The sequence below is a fragment of the Oratosquilla oratoria genome, chromosome 17 (assembly GCF_046742065.1).
Source record: "Oratosquilla oratoria isolate Oo_2021 chromosome 17, ASM4674206v1, whole genome shotgun sequence".
In the NCBI taxonomy this organism is placed as follows: Eukaryota; Metazoa; Arthropoda; class Malacostraca; order Stomatopoda; family Squillidae; genus Oratosquilla; species Oratosquilla oratoria.
The window spans coordinates 5,541,962-5,564,039 of record NC_134793.1 but is presented as its reverse complement, the minus strand read 5'-3'; the positions used below and the strand labels follow the sequence as shown (position 1 = coordinate 5,564,039).

At 38.2% G+C, this 22,078-nt stretch overlaps 1 protein-coding gene across 1 annotated transcript in view; it reads right to left on the bottom strand.

Annotated features, from left to right (window-relative positions):
* The window catches only part of LOC143034368 (uncharacterized), a 31,381-nt gene extending 11,438 nt beyond the window's left edge, over positions 1–19,943 (bottom strand). Inside the window, exons 1-4 of the mRNA XM_076200323.1 lie at positions 19,831–19,943; positions 12,733–12,885; positions 2,617–2,809; positions 11–132 (exon numbers count right to left, since the gene is read on the bottom strand). Coding sequence (XP_076056438.1) covers positions 11–132; positions 2,617–2,809; positions 12,733–12,885; positions 19,831–19,833 — 471 coding nt within the window. The 5' untranslated portion in view covers positions 19,834–19,943. The remainder of the gene's footprint in view (positions 1–10; positions 133–2,616; positions 2,810–12,732; positions 12,886–19,830) is intronic.
* Positions 19,944–22,078: the final 2,135 nt, after the last annotated feature.

Below are 22,078 nucleotides of genomic sequence, written 5' to 3'. Positions count from 1 at the left end.
TCAAACTTACCATTTTCTTTTGAGCCAATACTTGTTCTAGGACCGAGTTGTTGAGAAGGTACTGTCCAGCAATAATTGTGCCTCCAGAACCAGATGATGGTGGCATACCAGAGAACAATAAATCATCAAGACCTGAAAAAAAAAAAATCATATAATTTAAATAGATTTATATATAATTTAATAAATAAATAAAATACAAATAGTAAGCGGAGACAGTACATTTTTACTGACTCCAATGTACATTTTCACTGATTCCAACTCTGACTCCAGTGACCATATAATTACTTGACTCCAACTTCACAACACTGTTGTTAACAAACATTTTTTTTTAGTTCCAAGAAATACCTCCCACTTGTCAAAGGGTTAAACATATCACATGTCATTAACCTCTATACTTATTCTGACTCATCCCATCATAAGAACATAAGAATGAAGAAGACTGCAAGAGACTACAAGGCCTACACTAGGCACTTCCATGTCCATTACCACCTGTCATCCCCATCCATAAAGTTGTCTAACCATTTCTTAAAACAACTGACAGTTTCAGCATTCACTACATGGTTACTAAGTCTATTCCATTCGTTGACCACCCTATTAGTAAACCAATTCTTGCCTATTTCCTTCTTAAATCTAAATTTGTCCCATTTAAATCCATTACTGCGAGTCCTGCTCTGTTGTCTTAATATGATGATCTTGTCTGCATCACCCTTGTTAAAGTCTTTGATCCACTTAAACACCCATTAGTTCACCCCACATTCTGCATCTTTACAGAGAGTGTAAGCCTCTCTTCATGAGGTAAATTTCTGACCCCGTGTACCATTTTGATCATTCTCCTCTGTACTGATTCTAGTGAACTGATGTCCATTTTATAAGACAGAGACCAAAACTGTACTGCATAGTCAAGGATGGGTCTACCTAATGCTAGATAGAGTTTAATAATTACCTCTGCATTTTTATTCATAACTGTCCTAGCAATGAAACCTAATGCTCTGTTAGCTTTACTCCTGGCACTAATGCACTATTTCCTGGATTTAAAGCCAGGACTCACTAGAACTCCCAAGGCTCTTTCCCCCTTACAAGGGAGGTAGCCAAAAAGGAAAAGGCATAAAATCATTCCCACCCATTCCATCCCTGAATGCACTCCACACCCCTCCACCCTCCCTCTTATCTTAGCGCCTCCTGGATGACGGGTCATCCATGCACCTTGTCCACTGCCCTGGGTCAGAAGCAGTGTCACAAGACACAGCACATCCACAGCAAGGTCGCTTCATTAAATCGGCGACCCCCCCCTCTCCGTCCTCCCATGCATAAAAGGAGAAGTCGGGTAGAAATCCCTTCGGGCTGCGTCAAATTTTGCTCACACATACTACCTCACCCCCCACCATTCCACCTCATGCATCACAAAATCATCCATATACAACCATTCTCCATTCACTCCTGTCTTCTGTCCTCTCCCATCCTTCCTCAACAGACATTCCCCTCTTCTCCAAAGCCCCCTTCACCCCATCCATCCACCTCATCCTAGGACGTCCCCTCATGTTCACTTCCTCCACATCTGCCTTCCATACCTCTTTTACTAGTCTTTCTTCACTCATTCTTTCCATCTGTCTAAACCATCCTAATACTCTTTCATCAACCCTATCTCCCAGCTCCCTTTCCACCCCCGTTCTTCTCCTCACCTCCTCATTTCTCACTCTATGCCTAGTAACCCCCATTATACTTCTCAGACACCTCATCTCAAACACATTCAAACACCTTCTCTCTTCCTCTCTTATGTCCCATGTTTCTGCCCCATACAGTGCTGTTGGCACAATCACTCCTTCATACAGTCTCTTCTTAGCATCCATTCCCAAATGTCTATTCCTCATTACACTCTTCAATCCACCAAGGCATTTACTCGCTTCTCTCAATCTACATTCTACCTCCACCTTCACTCCACCTTTTCCTGCCACATTTGCACCCAAGTATCTAAAACTATCCACTTCCTCCAGTCGCTCTCCCTGAATGCTCACTTCCAGTCTACTGCCACTTTCACCCCTTGTACATCTCATCACCTTACTTTTACCCACATTTATCTTTAGCTTTCTTCTATCACATACTCTCCCAAACTCTGTCACCAACTTCCTCAGTCCCTCCTCCGATCCTGCCACAAGCGCAATGTCGTCAGCAAACAACAGCTGGCTCACCTCCCACTTTTCTCCATTTTCTTTAACCATCTCCAATCCCTGACCCACTACCCTTGCATTCACCTCTCGTACTACCCCATCCATGTATAAGTTGAACAGCCAGGGCGACATAATGCATCCTTGACGAAGTCCCACCTTTACCTTGAACCACTCACTCTCTCCATTTCTAATCCTGACACAAGGTCTACTACTCTCATACAAACTCTTGACAGCTCCTAGAAGCTTTCCTCCTATCCCATATATCTGCATAACCTCCCACCTGGATTTTACACCATTCATGGTGACCCACTGTTTTCTGTCACTGATCCAAGCTCTAATCCATTCTAACACTTTTCCTCATATGCCATGGGCTTCAATTTTATTTATGGTAGTAGTCTCTGGTGGGGCACCTTGTTGAACACATTGCTAAAAGGGTAAAAATATACTCTACCTAAGGGTTCAGTGAGTAGGGCCTCATCCTCAATCCTTTCCATTTTGAATCCTCCTGTGGGGGAATCTTCACTACTTTTTCTCTTCTTCTTTTTCTTCCTGCGCTGTCCCATGCTACCACTCTCCAACAGAGGATCCTGCTGATTCTGAGTAGCCTCGCCACCAACAAGTACTGAGCTTCCCTCCATCTTCACCTGAAAGGAACATATATATACATATATTTCATCAATATAAGCACAGGTTGTCTCCTTGAGGACTTGTATTGACTGCCTCTTTAACCCTTTTCCTGCTTTTGACCAACATACTGGCATAAATCAGGTTTCTTCATGTTTTATTCTAAGTATGTTTTATAAAAAAAAATATGATTTATCATACTCATTCACTGTTATCTTTACGAAGAAGACATATCACTCTGTTCTACATGATTTGTTACAACAAGACTCAATATGATCCATTTCAATGATATGCTACTGCATTTAATTCATGGCATAACTTATATGTTTACCTAAAAGTACTACTAGACAAATTCATTCCACTAATGAAAACCTACACTGCAGTTAGAGGGTTAATGTAGACAGAGTTGGGAATTACAAGTAATATCCTACCTTCCACTATGGCAGGATACTATCTTCATCTGTTGTCTCGGATTTCTCTTACCAGGAACACATGGCCTTGAGGGGGCTGGTAATAGTCCCCAGGTTTTCTCATTGATCTCACAGAGAAGAAATGTTTTACGAAGTTGTTACATAAGAATAAAAAAATAAATGAATAAAATAATAACAATAATAAAACAATAAAAACTTTCAACCACAACTGCATAAGCATTAATAACAAAACATTTTAAGGTTACTAATGATAATTCTTGCCTTGAATTTCATGGACTAGAAATGTAGCCTCACAGCATTAAGCAATAGTTCCCAGGCCCTCCCAGAATTCTTCCCGAGAAAAAAAAAAACTGCACTACTTTTGTTGTTATATTCCTATGGGTCTGTTTATGTCACTAGTTGGTATGAGGGGGAAGAAAGCAATCTCCAGTTGTTAGTTCTTTTTAATGAGAAAAAAAAGAGGAGAAAGATAGCTGGAATTAATAGAGAGATCTTGGATCCATTCCAGATGCTTAGTATTACACCCTCAAGGCTGCATTTCCAGCAGATAGAGGCAAGGGTGTTCATGGAATTATTGAGCAGCAGAGATGATGTTCTCCAATGTCCATTTTACATGACCATGAAATGCAGATGCCTATAGTTAGTCCTTGTTTTAAGACAACTCAGTGGCAAATAAATTTATACAGAATCAAATATCATATTTATGACAGATTAAATCTTAACTTCTACACTACAGCATATTCATGACTATGCCTTAACCTCTACACTTAGCAATATGAAAAATTGCAACACATGTCAGGATGGAAGGCAGTGACTAGTGGAGTCCAACAAGGACATGACGGATGGATTGACATGCTGGACTAATATGACAAAAATTACAAAAAGTAAACGAAGACTGCAAATTGTAACAAAAGGATCTAAATAGACGAAGACTAGATCCAAACGTGGAAAATTAATTTCAATGCCAGAAAGTACAAAACACTAGAAAAAGAGTAAAAAGTTCAAAAAGAATATTGATGACTTGTTCAGTGGGAAGTGAAACAATTTCAAAAGCAATGGAGGAGAAAGATCTGGTTATAAATGATTTGTCACCCAACAAAAACATCAGCAAGATTGTGGTAGAGACATATAAACTGTTGACAATTAGGAAAATATCTTTTCATTATAACAATGTTGAGGTAATAAAAAAAGGGATGTAGAGATGATAAAAAAAAAGTTTGTAGAGATGATAAAAAAAATTATGTAGTTATAAAAAAATGTAGAGATGATGATAACAAAAAAATATAATAATAACAATTAATAATAATCATAAATAATAATAATAATAATAAACTAAAAGGATTCTCATATTTCCCCAGTATATAGTATGCACCAGTGGTGAAAATGCCACGTAAGGTGAAGGATACAAACAAGATCAATAGAATACAAAGAGTAGCAACCAGATTGATCCATAGTCAATTTGATATGCCATCCAAGGACAGTTTAAAAGTATAATAGACCTGCCATAACTAAAACAGAGAGAGAGGCAACTTGATTGCAATGTTCAATCAAATTAAAGTAGTTGATATCAGTGACAAAAGAGGGTCTCCTGGTTTAGGATGGGAGGACACCACAAGGTCATGGGAACATACTGAAAAAGCCTACATGCCTGAAAGGTATCAAAATAACCCAATCTAAAAATATAAACAAATTAAGAGCTAAGTTAGTATAATGCACACATTAGACAGGACCACACAAGCATAGCCCTTTTCCTGTATACAGTATTAAAACTGTTTAATATTTGCCAAGTAGAGGATGTCTGACAGAGGATTAAGAGGGAAAGTTTCCTCTGTAACTCTGGTAAAAGGAAGTAAAAAAAGTTAGCTCCGAAAAGGACCTAGAAGTTATTATTAACAAAGGCATATCACCAGACAAGCATATAAACAAAATAGAGAAACCTACAATTTACTAAGATCAATAAAGGTGGCTTTTAATTATGGTACTTGGATGAAGTAATGGTAAAAAAATATTAATCACAGTGATAAGACCAAGATTGGAGTATGCTGTGACACTATGGACACCCAGCACAAAAAAAGAATATAAAGAAATTAGAAAGAATCCAAAGAGCAACAACAAAGATGGCACCAACACTTTCAAAATTGACATACAAAGATTGTCTAAACTGGAACTACCAACCCTGGAACAAAGAAGAGAAAGAGGAGATCTATTGGCCATTTATAGAACCATGAAAGATATGTAAGTTCTTGACAGAGAAGACTTATTATGTAGGATAAAAGAAATACAAGAGGACATGAAAAGAAACTCAAAAAGGATAGTTATAGAAGAAATCTGAAAAAAATAGTTTTCCATACAGAATGGTGGATTCTGGAACAAACTGGATGAAACAGTAGTGTGCACAAAAACCATACAAGAATTTAAGAACAACCAAATGCTGAGAGATACAAAGATGGGTCACTACAAGCATAGCTCTCCTTCCCATATAATATAACTAGATAAATACACATGTGCAGAATTATGAAAGGCATGGAAGTTCTTGATAGAGAAGACTTACTAAATTGGGACAAGAGAAACACAAGAGGACATGGAAAGAAGTTCAAAAAGGACAATTATAAAAGAGACTTGAAAAAGAACAGCTTTCCCCACAGAGTGGTGGATGTATGGAACATATTAGACAAAAGAATAGTGTGTGCAAAAACAATACAATAATTTAACCCGTTCGATACGATGACGCCTACGTAGGCGTCATGAGGAGCAAGTGGGTACGCGAGGATGCCGATGTCAGCGTCTTGATTATATTTATTGTAGTTGTACCTGTGTGACCCCCATACTCTGTAAACTGGCTTCATCATATTTTCTATGGTTATCAAAATTCAAGGGTGAAAGAGAGAACAAGCAATACAGCGGTGACTTTATTTTTATAATGCGAGTATTATGACGCAACATCGCACGTCTGGCAGCTAATGCTGCCCGCAAGATTTTGGCCCGAAGTGAAGGGGTTAAGAGCAAACTAGATATGGAGAGATACAAAGATGGGACACCACAAGCATAGTTTCCCTTCCCGTAAGATATAACTAGGTAAATGCACACACACACACACCCAACTCCCCACCCATGAGAGTTAGAGTAATGACTTACAGTGCAGTGATACTGAAATTTATTTCAGCTTTGGCCGAGATTTGAACTCAGACTGCTGGAGTAGCAGTTATGAATGCTACCACTGTGCCATTGAGCCATCAATGCAAGACTGTTTCTAAGTCACTAGATCAAAGTGAATGGGAGAGGAGAGCAGTTGTCAGCTCTCCAAGTGTGAAAAAGTGTAAGAATACAGCTGAAGTTAACCTCTTCACTCCGGGGCACATCACACGTCTGGCAGCATTAGCTGCCCGACGTGCGATGTTGCGTCATAATAATCGCATTATAAAAAATAAAGTCAGTGCTCAATCGTTCGTTCTCTTTCACCTATGAATTTTGATAACCATAGAAAATATGATGAAGCCAGTTTAGAGAGAATGGAGGTTACATAGGTACGACTACAATAAATATAATCAAGACGCTGACGTCGGCATCATCGCGCACCCACTTGCTCCTCATGACGCCTACGTAGGCGTCACCATATGGAAGTGGTTAAGAGAGATCTTGGCCCCAGTCTGAAAACTAAATGCCAGCCCCTCCACCTTCCAGGACTACCGCATGCAAGTGTCCCTCATTGGTTGCTGGAGAAATAAAGATAGGGCTCCATAAACAAAACTCCAACCCTATACACAAGTAAGTACAGGGGAACTTCCATTTGTTTAGGAAACTAATTTGTGAAAAAATCAAAGCATTTTTACATGTATTTATTATTTTCAGTTTCCAAATATTTACCTAGTTGTATTATACGGGATGGGAGCTATGCTTGTGGTGTCCTGTCTTTGTATTTTTCAGCATCAAGTTTTTTCTTAAAATCTTGAATAGTGTTTGCACACACTGTTTCGCTATTCAATTTATTCTAGGTATCCACCACTCTATGTGGGAAGCTATTCTTTTTCAGATCTCTTCTATAATTATCCTTTTTGAGTTTCTTTTCATGTCCTTTTGTTTTTCCATTGTCCCATTTTAATAAATCATCTTTATCTAGGATTTCCATTCTTATCATGCTTCTATAAATAGTCAGTAGATCTCCTCTTTCTCTTCTTTATTCCATAGTTGGTAGTTCCAATTTGGACAATCTTTGTTCATATGTTAATTTGGAGAGAGTTGGTGCCATCTTTGTTGTTGCTCTTTGTATTCTTTCTAAATTCTTTATATTCTTTGTAGTACTGGGTGTAATTCTATGCATGCAAAACCTTAAATTAAAATGTTTTATAGCAGGCACTTTCTCGGGGATGATCCGTTATCCAGGAGATGCCAAGATGAGAGGGAGGGAGGAGGGTGGAGGGGAGTGGAATATATAGGAAATGGAATAGGTGGGAGTAGTTTCTATGCCTTTTTCTTTTTGGCTACCCCCCATGTAGGGGGAAAAAGCCTTTGGTATATGTATGTATGTAGATACTTTCTCGGGGGTACATAAGAACACCGAACCAAAATGAATCAAAGAGGAAACCACCATACTGGAAATTAAAATCACTAAATCGGAACCTGAATATGTTTTCACTCTCATGTGGTAGATAACATATGAAACAAAATTTGGGTAAAAAAAATATATATATATTTTCACAAGCTTTCCATTTGAATATCAATCACAATGTGAGGACGGAGCCTTTATTAGTTCAACATTTCACTTGTTACAACCTTTTCAAGTACATAGTCATAATACACATGAAGAATACTTAGAAGGAAAGTGCTAGTATATCAGGGAGACTATTTTTTTAATTAAAATTTCTAGATTTCCTTCTAGATCAGTGGTTCCCAACCAGTGTCCCGCAGCACCAAAGGGTGCCGTGAGATCAACTGAGGGTGCCGCCAAATTTCAGGGCAAAAATTACTGTCACAATTATATTTTTGTATTGTCATTATTTTTGTTCATTAAAGCAGCATCAGTATAGAGTATTTTCATATTATCCAGGGACAAATTTTGTTATACTGATGATGAATCAACAAAATGCTGACAAACTAGAATTTAGATTTTCTAATAAGGGTGCCGGGGACTTCTGAGAGGCTTGGCAAGGGTTCTTCAAGCCAGAAAAGGTTGGGAACCACTGTTCTAGATAAATGCAGAAAATTGGCCATTAAGGTTTTGGATGACCGTAGGCAATTGGGAGGGACAACCAAATGTTTCATGTTACCAACGAGCAACATCGCCACACAACCTGACTTGTATTTTAAAAACCACCAATTTGGAAGTAGTGTGCAAGACCAGTAGGAGAATTAAAGACATCACAAGGACAAGAATAAATATAGGCAAGCACCAAACAATAAAGCCAGTGTTTATCGGATTCCATGCTTGGGACGTGAAAAATCCTGCATTGAGGAAACATCACATGAACTAAAAACCCGGATATGAGAACATCGATACGTCTGCCATGATATCACCACCAATGCATGTGTTGCACACAAAAAGAGTAGCAACCACCTGATGCACTAGGAAAATGCATAACTTCTGGCATGTGAGCCCAGCATGGTCTGTAGAAAATGTTTGAAAGCAGCCATCATACAAGGAACCAACACAAACAAAATAGGGGCATATTCAATATCTCACCCCACCTAATTCATTAATATCTATTGCCAACAAAATTTAAAGCTACCCCTAGTTGCCCTCCAAAATCCCCTTTTTCCTCTCAAGGTCACTGTCCACCTTCATTAGACAATTGTTCACCCTTCTTACTTTCTTCTTCCTTTTGTTCCTCAGTTGTGAGCTAATGTCCTTCACCCAGCCAACTGGTCCATCATATCCTTAACCTTTCCTGTTCCCAGATATTTGGTCCACCTCCTCCTTAACCTTTCCTAGTATTCAGTGAGCCCCCTTCCCCTCCCTACCATCCTTTCCTCTCTCCCTCCCTCCTTCTCCCCATTCCTTTTATTCAATCTCAGTTATGAGTACTACGACTACATACTTGAAAAAGCTGAAACAAGTGAAACGTCATACTAATAAAGGCTCTGTCCTCACATGGTGTTTATTTTGATAGACTTGTCGACAACTGCCACTTTCATACAATATCAATCACTTTCATCAAATTACTCCAACTTGGTAATGCTGCTGTGGCACCATCTTGGAAGTTGGGTTCCCCAAACCTATCAACAAACCAAGGAACTTGGAAAACCACATTCACTGCATTATCCTAATTATATACATGGGAATGGAATTCATTAACCTTGATAATGAAATGGATAGCTTGGTTTGATGAATCCTGAAGTTTTCAAATAAATAAAATGAATGGAAATGTTCCATTTGTTACCAACAGAGTGGTTAACGAATGGAACAGACTTAGTAACCAAGTAGTGAGCGTTAAAACTATCAGTTGTTTTAAAAGAAGGTTAAATAACTTTATGGATGGGGATGATAGATGTTAATGGATAAAAAATTGCCTAGTGTAGTCTTTATGGTCTCTTGCAGTCTCCTTCATTCTTATGGACAAGAAATTGCCTTGTGTAGTCTTTATGGTCTCTTGCAGTCTCCTTCATTTTTATGTTCTTATGCTGATTAGTTAGGAGAGGGAATTAAGAACCTGGCTGATTGCTGGGGCCTCCTAAAAGGGGATAACTAATTAACTGCCAGCACCAAGTTTATGATAACGATGATTCACTTTAACATTGTGAACTCTCTCCTATCAGGAAGCTAAGATAATGCCCCTTACCGAGGATTCTGTGGTTTTACCCTTGGTCCAACTTGTGGTGGTTGGATTATTTAATCCAAACATATTTGTATAATACACAGTAATCCAAGTGAACATCTTGGCACCACCACTGCACTCCCAAACCAGATAGTTCTTATTGAAAACCATCCTAATATGTACATAGTTCTTTGCAATAGCACTCAGCTCCACTCATACAACTTATATCATACAAGCCTACAAGTTGAATATGTAAAAAAAAAAAAAAGATACAATAGCATACGGTACTACTCAATCATATACAGCTACCTACTACCAGTACCGCAATACACCCACACAAAACCACATTCACACCAAGATCACCAAATAACCTCTTCAAGGCATGTCATCAAACTCCATACTCCACCCCACAGAAAAATTCCTCTCAAGAAGTAAGAACCACACTGACACACCTGCATTCAGGACACCATCCAGTACTGAGAAGTATCAACACAGAATAGGCCTGGCCATAGAATCAAACTGCCCTAGACGCAACCACCACATAGAGGATGATGACTTCATCACACTACCCTACACTAACAACCCTTAGACAACAGCACTATATCTCTTCCCTGATTGATTTATAGGCCTCCCCAGTGGCCATAGCTGATTATCTTGGAGCTGTTTGTCTCCCGCACGAGACCTGGGGTGATGTATTGACTGATTGACCGTTGTGAAATTAGTTTTATCTTAGCTATCTACCACATAAAGAGTGAAGAAAATCTATGATTCGGTAATTTCTAACTTTTGATTTGGTGATTTCCTCCCTGACTTTGTTCAATCCAATGTTCTTACAGGCTACTATAACTATGTTAGGGTTTCAGAACAGACTAATATATTCTGTATTATTTCTTATAGGAAAAATTTACCCAACATTCAAACAATTTCACATTTAAACAACTTCATGGGACAAAATATGTTCAAGTACAGAGGTTCCACTATACACAATATTCACTCCCCATTACTTCTACTTCAAACTGACTCATTACTATACTCCCTTATAACACAGTGTTAATTTTGCATATGTGTTGAGATAAGTTGCCTGAGAAGTATGATAGAGGTTACTAGGCTGGATAGAGTGGGAAATGAGGAGGTGAGGAAGAGAACAGGGGTGGAAAGGGAGTTGGGGGATGGGTTGATGAAAGACTATTGGGATGGTTTGGACACATGGAAAGAATGAGTGAAGAAAGACTAGTAAAAGAGATGTGGAAGGCAGAGGTAGAAGGAGTGACCATGAGGGGTGACAAAAGATGAGATGGATGGATGGATGGGGTAAAAGGGGTATTGGGAAAGAGGGGAATGTCTGTTGAGGAAGGTAGGGAGAAGACAGAAGATAGGGGTGAATGGAGAATGGTTGTGTATGGATGATGCTGTGATGCATGAAAGAGAGTGGGTGTGGGGTGTAGGGTGTGGGAGTATGTGTGAAAAATACTTTAAAACAACCCGAAGGGATTTCTTGCCATCTTCTCTTTTTCTGCATGAGGGGATGGAGAGGGGGGTCACTGATTTAATGTAGCAGCCTTACTGTGGATGTGCTATGTCTTGTGACACTGCTTCTGACCCAGGGCAGTGGGCGAGATGCAGGGATGACCTGTCATCCAGGAGGAGCTGAGATAAGAGAAAGGGTGGGAGGGGAGTATGTGGGGATGGAATGGGTGGGAGTGGATTTTATGCTTTTGTTTTTTGGCTACCTCCCTTGTAAGGGGAAAAAGCCTTTGGTATATATATGTATGTATGTATTTACCTAGTTGTATTTTACGGGATGGGAGCTATGCTTGTTGTGACCCGTTTTCGTATCTCTCCACGTCCAGTTTAGTTTTGAACTCGTGTATAGTTCTGGCATTTACTGTTTCACTGTTCAGCCCGTTCCCAACATCGATCACTCTGTGTGGGAAACTGCTCTTTTTCAGGTCTCTTCTGTAAATGTCTTTAATTTCTTTGCATATGTATGTATGTATGTGTATATATGTATGTTACCAGCCACCATTATCTTGCCTTTGCTACCTAAATTTTCCTCACCATATATCAGCACATACACCAACAATATACTTAGGGTTTCCATATGATCATCGGTAATAATTTTGGTATACTAACATCATGTAGCTAAGGTTCTTCCAGTAATAAAAAGAAAAAATACTGAATTTTATCTGGTAGAAAAATAACTTCCATAATAAGTTTACTCTATATATTATAATTTGATGTAAGATAAAGCATTCTATATCTTAAAAACCATATTTACACAGCTCTATTAAAATAATTAGTCCATTGTAACTGCCAAATTTTGCTTTGGCCCATGCACACCACAAAAACTTGCAAAGATATATACAAGTTTGGTAAATAATCAAATTTGTAGTCTTGCCAACTAAGATTTAATCAAGGGGACACTGCACTAAAAATTTAATTGTATGTATTTTCTTAAAGAATCTTTTAGTGAACCCATACTTTGTCCTGGAATATGTAATGAGAAGGAATCTCTTTTCATCTGGATAAACAATTTTATAAATTAGTAGCATTCTATTTGGATTGCTGGCATCTTCAGTGTTTGAGGATAGCAACAATCTGTTGCCTCAGGTCTCTTTTTGCAAGAGTTCTGCAGCAATAGGATAAACATATAAAAGATCTTTAAACATACATTATCCCAATGACAGCTGGTCACAAAAACAATATTCATAATTAAACTTGCAGCTAATGAACCCTTGAAAAAGCAAATGACAAGATACAAACATGTGCAGAGGGCTGAAGCAGCTGTGTGCAGTTACTTGCTGTGGTGATCTGCATGGTGGACACGGCACTGTTGAGGGCATAATGCTGCACCTCTGCCGTAAAACCAAAAGGGTTAAGGTCACTTCCATCTGAGGCAAAACTTGACATGGTAAACTGAAACAAAGTACATGATTTTTAATATAAAGAATAAAATTTTGATATATTTTTCATATGATTACTCTCAGTGAAAATGTAAACATGGTTAAAACCTTAGATTTATTGCAATTCTCTTACATCAAAATGTATTGATCATCAACACACTTGGTCAGAGAGCATTGTCAAAATGGAACAACCTTTTAATGAAGAGGTGGGACAAATTTCATTAATATCTTTTGTTTATAGGGTAATTTTGGTGTATGTAAGGATTTCATTCTCACTAACACCTGACAATTTCATTCCATACAGGGAAACAGATGATCCAAAGGAGGTAAAAGAAATATCCCAATCAAACAAATTTAATTAACCTTTTTTGAGACACTGGGTCATTTTTGGTTTATCTAATAATGCTGTTCTGGAAATTGTCTGACAATTTCATTAAGCCTGAGAGAAATGTTTTGTCAAAAAGAGGTTAAGGATTTACATAAAAACACTTTGACCCATGGTAGCATAAAATCTCCATGGCTGAAAAAATACCAGGGATTGACAATAAAGGTATATGAAGCAGTCTTGTAGGGCAGACACTAACAAGAAGCATCTCTCTACCACTTGTTTCCAAAGCCTATAAACACCTTCACAGGGAGATACAGACACGAGATGATGGCACTTAGTCTCTGGACTAGTCCCCAGACCTTTAATAATTCAATAGTAGCTTATCCTCTTGATGTCTGAGTTCATGCCACACTCCCAATGTGAAAAGTTTTACCTAAGGCAAGTTGTCACTGTCCTCCCTAATCAACTGAAATGTGTGTATATTTACCTAATTCTAGTACTGTATACAGGAAATTCAATTTATCATACCTAGCTTAAAATTCATACATGGTTGCAAGTTGGTCTATATCTTTAATTACCAATTATTATATTTAGATTTGAATTCAAGAATTGTTACAGCTTGGGCTATATCATCTTCTAAGCTATTCTAAGTATTGATGCATGTACTGTATATGGAAAAATTTAGGCTTTCTTAATTTGTTCCCATGACCTATTAATCACTTCAGTATGAGTCAAATTCTCGCGTGCAGCATCAGTTGCCATATGTATGATGTATCACACTACTTGCATAATAAAATATAAAGTCACTGCTGTATTACTCATTCTCTTTTACTCTGAGTAATAATTAACACAGAAATCATGATCAAACCAGTTCACAGAATCTGGGGGTAACTCATGTACAACTACAAAAATAATATATAATCAAGACGCCGATGCTGGCATCCTCATGTACCCACTCACGCCTCATGACGCCTATGTAGGCCTCATCATACCAAAGTGGTTAAAGCTTTCCTATCTTTATTCAAGAGATCTCTTCTGTCATTGTGGTCTATCCCCTTCAATGACCTAAATATATAATCATATCGACTCTTTCTCTTTGATCTTTCAAAGTTGGCAGACCCAGTGCTTTTAGTCTTTTCTCATAAGGTTTATCTACCCGGCTGGGAACCAGTTTGGTTGCTGCCCTTTGTACTCTTTTGATCTTGCTTTTATCCTTCACTATGTGTGGAGACCATCCTACTGATGCATATTCTAGTCTTGGATAGATCAGGGTTTTTGAGTTTTTTCTTCATCTCTTCATCCAGAGTGAAAAGTCACTTTCTACAGCAGTTCGTATGTTTCCCTCACAATCCTGATGATATGCCTGTCAGGTTGTCTTTTATCAACACTCCAATTTTTTTCTCCTCTTTTGCTATAATTATGGATTCACTTCCCATGGAATAGTTTAAAGGTCTTTGGCAGCTATTGTCCATTTCCAGTACTTTGCATTTTTTGGTACTGAAGTTTATTTTCCATTCTTGGCTCCATGCAAAACTAATGTCTAGATCTTTTTGCAGTAGCTTACAGTCCTCCTTGTTTGTCACTTATGTGTGTTGCTTTTGCCTAACTATACCTACCAGTAGTGCTGTATGTAGGAAAGGAGTAATTATCATATCTAGATTAAAATTTGCGTGTGATTCAAAAAAATCAAACTAGACACAGATCCCACACCCCTATTCTCCAACAATGATTTGGAAGAGGCAATATAGAAACTGGAAAACCTCTATGTAGAAAGCCCTGACAAGATCTTGAACATCCATCTAAAACACTTTGGCCCAAATACAATAAAGGCCTTGATTGATATTTTAACCCACTCTTAACTATTTAACAAAACTCCAACAACATGGACAAGAGCCCATATCAAAACCAAACAAACCACCATGAAACCCAGTATCCTATACAGAGGAGGTTCTTAACCTTAATCGCCATTAAGAACTCTCATCTACCCCTACTCCCCATTAACATGACACCAAATACAAAAATGGTTAGATACTAAGACTAATCAAATTTACGTGGGTACAGCAATATCATAAAATGGTTCAAATCATAATGACTATAAAGCAGAAGCATTAACATAACAAGTAATTTGCAATAATACTACACATGTAGGAATGAAACTAGTTATTTTTCTGCCAAGAAGTGTTGAACTTCATCCATCTAAGTACCTCTGGAAAACTTTCTCTGAACCCTAGGTTGAGAGGCCCTGCTATAGACCAATCTCATTACTATCCACTAGCACAAGTACTGACATGTATCTTTTCACCTAGTGTCAACATATTGTTTACAACATGTCAACAGAGATGCTCTTTTGATAAAAAATAAGTTTTTCTTTTTTAATGTCACACAAAAAAAAAACAGGTTTAGCGGAGGTACTGGCCGCGGCAACTGCTGCTGACAAGACATCACACATTAGGTGATAGTGTGAGGATAATATGTGTAGTAGTATGGGCTATTGTCTGGAAAACATTATTTGCTTCCCATATATTTTTGGCAATAATGAATGTCAACATATGTCACTATTGTGAATATTTTTTATTTACATGTTGACAAAGAATTTTTATTCCCATACCAACACTATCCACCATATCCAAGTTAATAAACAGAATAATAGCAAAAAGAAACATCTAATCTGCCCACCTTAAACCAACATGGATTCATGGAATGCTACTCCATCAACATACTTCTCACAAACATCACATTGGAGAAATTTAACATGAAACAACAACAACAGCAACAGTCATGGTAGCAACAAACATAAATTTGGCATTGATACAGTTCTGAGACAAACAATGGAACCTCAGATAATGAACTTACTCCATTCTGACTCTGTTCTTAAACTGAAATGTTTGCTAACCAAAATAATTTGGTAAATGTGCCAAAGCACTACTGAGCCAGTCTAACTGTGTGTACAGGAGTATGTATATGTTCATATCTTATAATGACATTCATTAACAAAGACAAAAAAAATTCACAAAACCTGGTCATTCTGATTTGTTCGTTGAATGGGGCATTCATTATCTGAGGTTCAACTGTACTATAAAATATAAGTCACACATACACATATCCACAACAACAGCATGAAATGGCTAACAAAATTTTAAGCTGGAGGACTGTGCAAAGTAACCAAAAACACTAAATTTCTGGGACTAAAAGCATGTACAATGGAATGTCACAAGGAGCAAAACTTGTATTCCTTAACCCCTTCTCAAAATATTTCTCAACACCAGATCCAGAACATCACACCAAAGTGTTCAAATTATGTAAATGAAACGACAATAACCCAACATAGCAACTACAAAATAGCTCCAAAGTACCATACAACCAAGCCTACTTCAGCAAACTAGAACAATGGCTTACCAATAACGGAATGGAGTTTGGCAGTCTCTCTTCAAAAATCATCAGCAATATCACTCACTCCAGACAACCATGAATCAATTACATATCCAATAAAAGAACCAAAAACGTCTGGGCCTCACTTTTGACACTTAATGACCTTCAACCCAAACATCAATGATTTGACAGTGACAATCAATCAAATAATTGAACATAAAAGCAGTTGCAGGCACAGGCTTTCAACAGCAGAAGGAAATTAATCCAGTCTACAAAAGATTCTTTAGAACCACACTCAACTATGCTACTACAGCCTGGTTCCCAACAATAAGAAAAACAAACACAAATAACTTACAAACTACAAAATAAGCCATTAACAATATCAACAGGATGCACAATCACCGCTCCATTAACATACTGAAAGATAACACACTGCTCTATGCCAGACCCCCTGATATCCACCCTTCTGAATCCTCTCTCCCACGTAAGGACAGAGTCCACCGGGCCAGACTGCGGTGCGGCCACCACCCAGCACTTCTAAGCTACCAGAAAAGCCTGGATGACCACATTGTGAACAGCTGTCCAGGATGTAACACTTCACCCCATACTATACAACACATAATGGAAGACTGCATTATACACAATCATGCACGCAAACAACACAACATACACTCTATAAAGGATTTGTGGGAAAACCCAGTTTCGGCTGTGGCATTCCTTGGGGAGACGGGACTGCTCAGATAGACAGTCTAGGGAACGACAACAACAACAGGATGCACTAAAATCACCCTAACAGAACTGCCCCCATACAACATCACATGAAAATGATAGGTTCACTGTTCTATATAAAAGCCTAAACCTAACTTACTCATTTCATTACATTACACAAGCACAACCTACCGAATGCAACAAAAACTACAGCAGCAGCATACTGTTCAAACACTTACAACAACCCTCCACCTGAATTACACAGCACATCTGTACATAAACACATTCATACCCCGACCACAAGGAAGCTACCCCACAATGCGCAAAAACCATTCATGAGTTTAAAAGCAAACTACACAATGGCGGGACACCACGAGCATAGCTCCCCTTCCCGCAAAATACAACTAAGTAAATACAAGAAGCAAGAAGCAGACTAGCACAACTGTTCATCCAGCATTAACATTTCACAATATATTACCCCACTCTAGACATACCTAGAAAACAACATAATATTTCAGTATTAGTTGAAAAGTTCACAAACACATATTTTCTTGTTTTTCTTTTTTCATTTTGTTTACCTTTTGGCCGATCAAGTGGCTCTTGTTGGTTACCTAGGAAGTATGGGTCTCCTTCAAGAGCAACTTGGGGCAACAGAATGACTGAATAAAAAATTACTACTGGGGTGCACTATAAATACTAATGCTAAAAATGCAAAAACTAATTGTCTACATCTGGGATATAAGGTACAAAGGTTTAACAGAGGCTAGAAGAGCCACTGCAACTACAGGTGAGAGCCTTACCAAGGTAATCTCTTATTCTACAATAGAAATTAATTAGTTAAGTATAAATTTAATAGTGTACTTTGTGAATGCCTTAATCTGATGAATAGTTTATCTTGTCTGAAATTCTATGAGCCCTATTTGTAACTTTACATGTGTGCACATGCAAATAATCATACAAATTATGTTTTATTAATTTTTTTCTCATAAATTTAGACCAATACACTGGATAAAAAAGACAACATATTATGAAATGTATACAATCTCACTTACAATGATAAAACTAAACCCAGATATAAACCAATGTGTAAAAATTCTCCACAAGCAATGATTACACATGCAACAATCAATACTATACCTTATCTATCAAACATGGGGTATGTTGTTACATTAGAAATAAAAAATCAGTGCTTACCATAATCAATATGCCACTCCCATACCCTTCGTGATAAATACGGTATTGATAGATGTATAGGCCTCTCCCTATGTATTACTGACTTTTCCTTTGGTATGTTTTTGGCAGACATACTGATAAAGTTTCTTTAATCAGTAAATATACAGGACACCAAGTTCTTAGATTCTCTACACCTGTCATAGGTGAGCCATAGTTGACAATGCATTCTTATTTGTTTACAAGGGATTTCATTTCCAATTGAAAACTTATAAAGAAAATATCTTAACCAAATGCCTTTTGAGGAAAGATTAAATTTCATCATGATTTTGCCGAGGTTTTGTAAATATCCAATTTTTTTTTTTATATTTGTGTAGTATACAATTTTATGAATTCTTCTTCTTCTTTGCAATAAATATCTATGGCACAAGCTTCCTTCAAGGTGACAAATGTAAAATAAGAATTTGTGAAATTTGTAGACAACCAGTTGATTACTGCACTGCCACTGGTTTTGCACTCACTTCAGTGACTTCTTGCTTACCACAATTAGACAAGATTATTTATAAAACACATAGATTAAAGAGGTATGGCGTACTACTGGATATATACCATGCTTATTCATAATTTAGAAGAAAATAACTCTCTTTATATTAAATGAAGTAAAATCCTTCCAGAAGGCAAATGTGATTGGGCAAGTGAACTACTAATTGCTAAAAATGGTTATGGGAGTACCATGAATTGAACCCCGTTTAATTCTAAAGTAACTATTACTACACATATAATGGCCAAAATGAATCAAAACATGAGGCAAACCTACTTGACAATATGTGCGAAGTTTGACATTGACAAGGGGCGACCCCTGTGGTCATAACGCCAAATAAAATTATGTAACTACTCACATCCACCTCGGTACTTTCTAAAATTCAACGACTCTTTTTTAGTTTCCCAAGTGAACTTCATACTGATATAACAAATTCATCCATTTATTCAACATAGTACTGGGTGTGTTCCAGTGAAATGCTATCACTTGGGAACCACTATGCCATTTTTCCGTGCTATATTGCTATAAAATAATCCATACCTCAGTAGATATCTAAGGTAGTTTATTGTTCCTTTAATAATATTTCATTCAATGTTGCAGGTTAAAAAATCGTCCATAACGTTCTCCAAAGCTCTTGCCCGCAAACTACGTCTTGAGTATACGATAGTGAAACTGTAAACAAATCAATGAGAAACTTCATTTACGATAGATATACGTTTCCATTTAGTTGAAACACAAACTATACGAAGAACGTTATTTCATGTATGTGATATCGTACCCAAAATGTATCAATAATACTAGCTAATTAAATGTGTAATATATAACATTGTTTAATATTTCACCATTGTGTTTCTTTTCCGCTCTCCGACAAGCGTTCTCTGGGCAGTTGTTGTTATGGACCGTAGGTTTATCGGTGCCTTATCTGCGTGGATTATGTCGCACCGCCGTCGTAAGTTATCTTAATTTTCACGTATTGTCAAGTACTATTGTTAGTCAAGGGTGGGTGTATGTAAGATGTAGTTTTCCTTAGTTATGGGAGTGTTGGTGTTCTGTGTCAGATTTTTTATTCTGTGAAGTATTTGTAGTTTGCTTCGAGTGGGCGTCGTTGTTGGAAGCTATGGCAGTTATTTCAAGTGTGGATAGCAGATCTGCCATTGTCTTGCCATGAGGGTGGGTTTTATACGGGCGTTTGTCAGACTTGATGGGTTGGAGAGTCTTTAATTGTTTAGGAGAATGGGTTGGTATGGGTTCTCTTCTTGTGCTAGAGATAACTTAGTGTCAGAGAGTGGTGGATGCCCAAGGAAGGGAGGTGTCCGTCTTCTGTATAGTTTCAGTGGGTTGATACGAAAGCAACCTGTGCTGAGCAGTATGTTAAGGAAGCGTAAGGGATCCAGTATTAGTTGGGCTGAGGATATGGCGGAGAAGTAAGCTTGACATCCACAGTCACCCTCAGGTTAGTGTGGAATGGCAGTTTTAGAAGATCGCATTGCAGGATGCTTTCAGATATTCAAGGAGAGCAATTCTGGCGAGTCGATTGTCGAAACTCAAGACCAGAAATCCGGTCTGTTCTACTACTGGGAGAATGAGGTTTCCAAGTTGTATGAATGGGACATATTCATCAGAGGTGGACAAATGCGTTCCTGCGTTCTTGTGTACGTACGCAACGCCTTTTTAGGAACGCAGGAAAGTATTTTTTAAGGAACGCAAGTAAAAGGAACGCACCGCCCGCATTTTAAAGCGTTCCTGCTTTCCGAACGTTACGAAACGGTACTTTATTCAAAACGTTTTCAGTGGAAACAACAAAGACGTCATTCACTACGCGGCAACATGCTGTCGTTTACGTTCAGGCGGGAAGCTCTCCCATTGGTCAGCGGGAAAGACGACCAAACCTTTAGTTGTTTACGTTTAGGCGGGAAGCTCTCCTGTTGGTCAGCTGCTAAGACTAATAAACGTTTTGTGCGCCATTACAGTAATACATACAGATCACTCATTGTGTGAACCCGTCTATACCCGTCTAACCCACGAACTTGTATTTATTTATCTATTTACTTCTATTTATCTATTTAATTATTTTTTTTATTTTTTTACTCCAAGTTTTTTCTGCAGTCGGTTCGGAATGGTATTCCAGTTGACATGAACACTGAAATGGAATTTTTACATGTGTTTGTCGAGGCAGTTTGTGAGTGTGGTTGGGGGGTAGTTGTTACTTTTTTTTGAGGGGAAGTAATGGTTTCTGTCAAGGAAGGAGAGCCTTGTGGCCATATTCGTTTGAAGAGGTTTAATCCAAAGGATGTCAGAGTTGTGTGCAGATGCGTTTTATGTCGCTTTTTTCACGCCATTGTTAAAAGAAGAGGCGGTGCCCAGAGATCAGGAGGAGTAGAGTGAAAGTCTCACACAACTGCCATCATGGGATACAACGAGTATCCTCTTAGCTAGAATTGGTCCATAGTGATCCCTTTGACATTCAAGGTGTCGCGTACCCCCTTAAGAAACTGTGCAAGCTGTTCCTTAAAAATCCCATTCTGAAACAATTTCTGACATGCCTGTCTAGGTGCTTGCTCTGGTCCGGTTATGATGAATGGTTGGTCCTCTGCTCCACGGAGTTGCCTCTCACTCTCTTTCAAAGATGTAGGACAGTACGTGTCGAACATGGTGTGTTTTAGGTTGAAATTTGCCCTGTTTGAGATGATGACATGAATTCGAATGAAAACGACACGAAGATTCCCAGCTGCTGGATTAACTTTGGCTGATGGGTACCTCTTCGTTGAATTCTCTTGAGCGATCATGCAGTGGGACCAAAGTCTGCACTCATGGATTTCTGGAAATATGTTTCATACTTCTCCATATGTTGTTGGAATATAGCACTGTTCTCATGGAATTGTTCCTGAATTTTGTGGTCTTCAGAGAGGTTGGTAATGTCTTCGTTCAGGGAATTCTTCCTCTCTTGGCCAAGACTGGATATGAAGCTCTCTTACATTTTTCTCGCTTATACAAGGGCCAGAATGTCATGGATTTTCGCACAGCGGTTGTAGTATTTTCCACAGATGAATCCCATGAGTGATCCCTCGGCAAATATCTCACTTTCTGCCA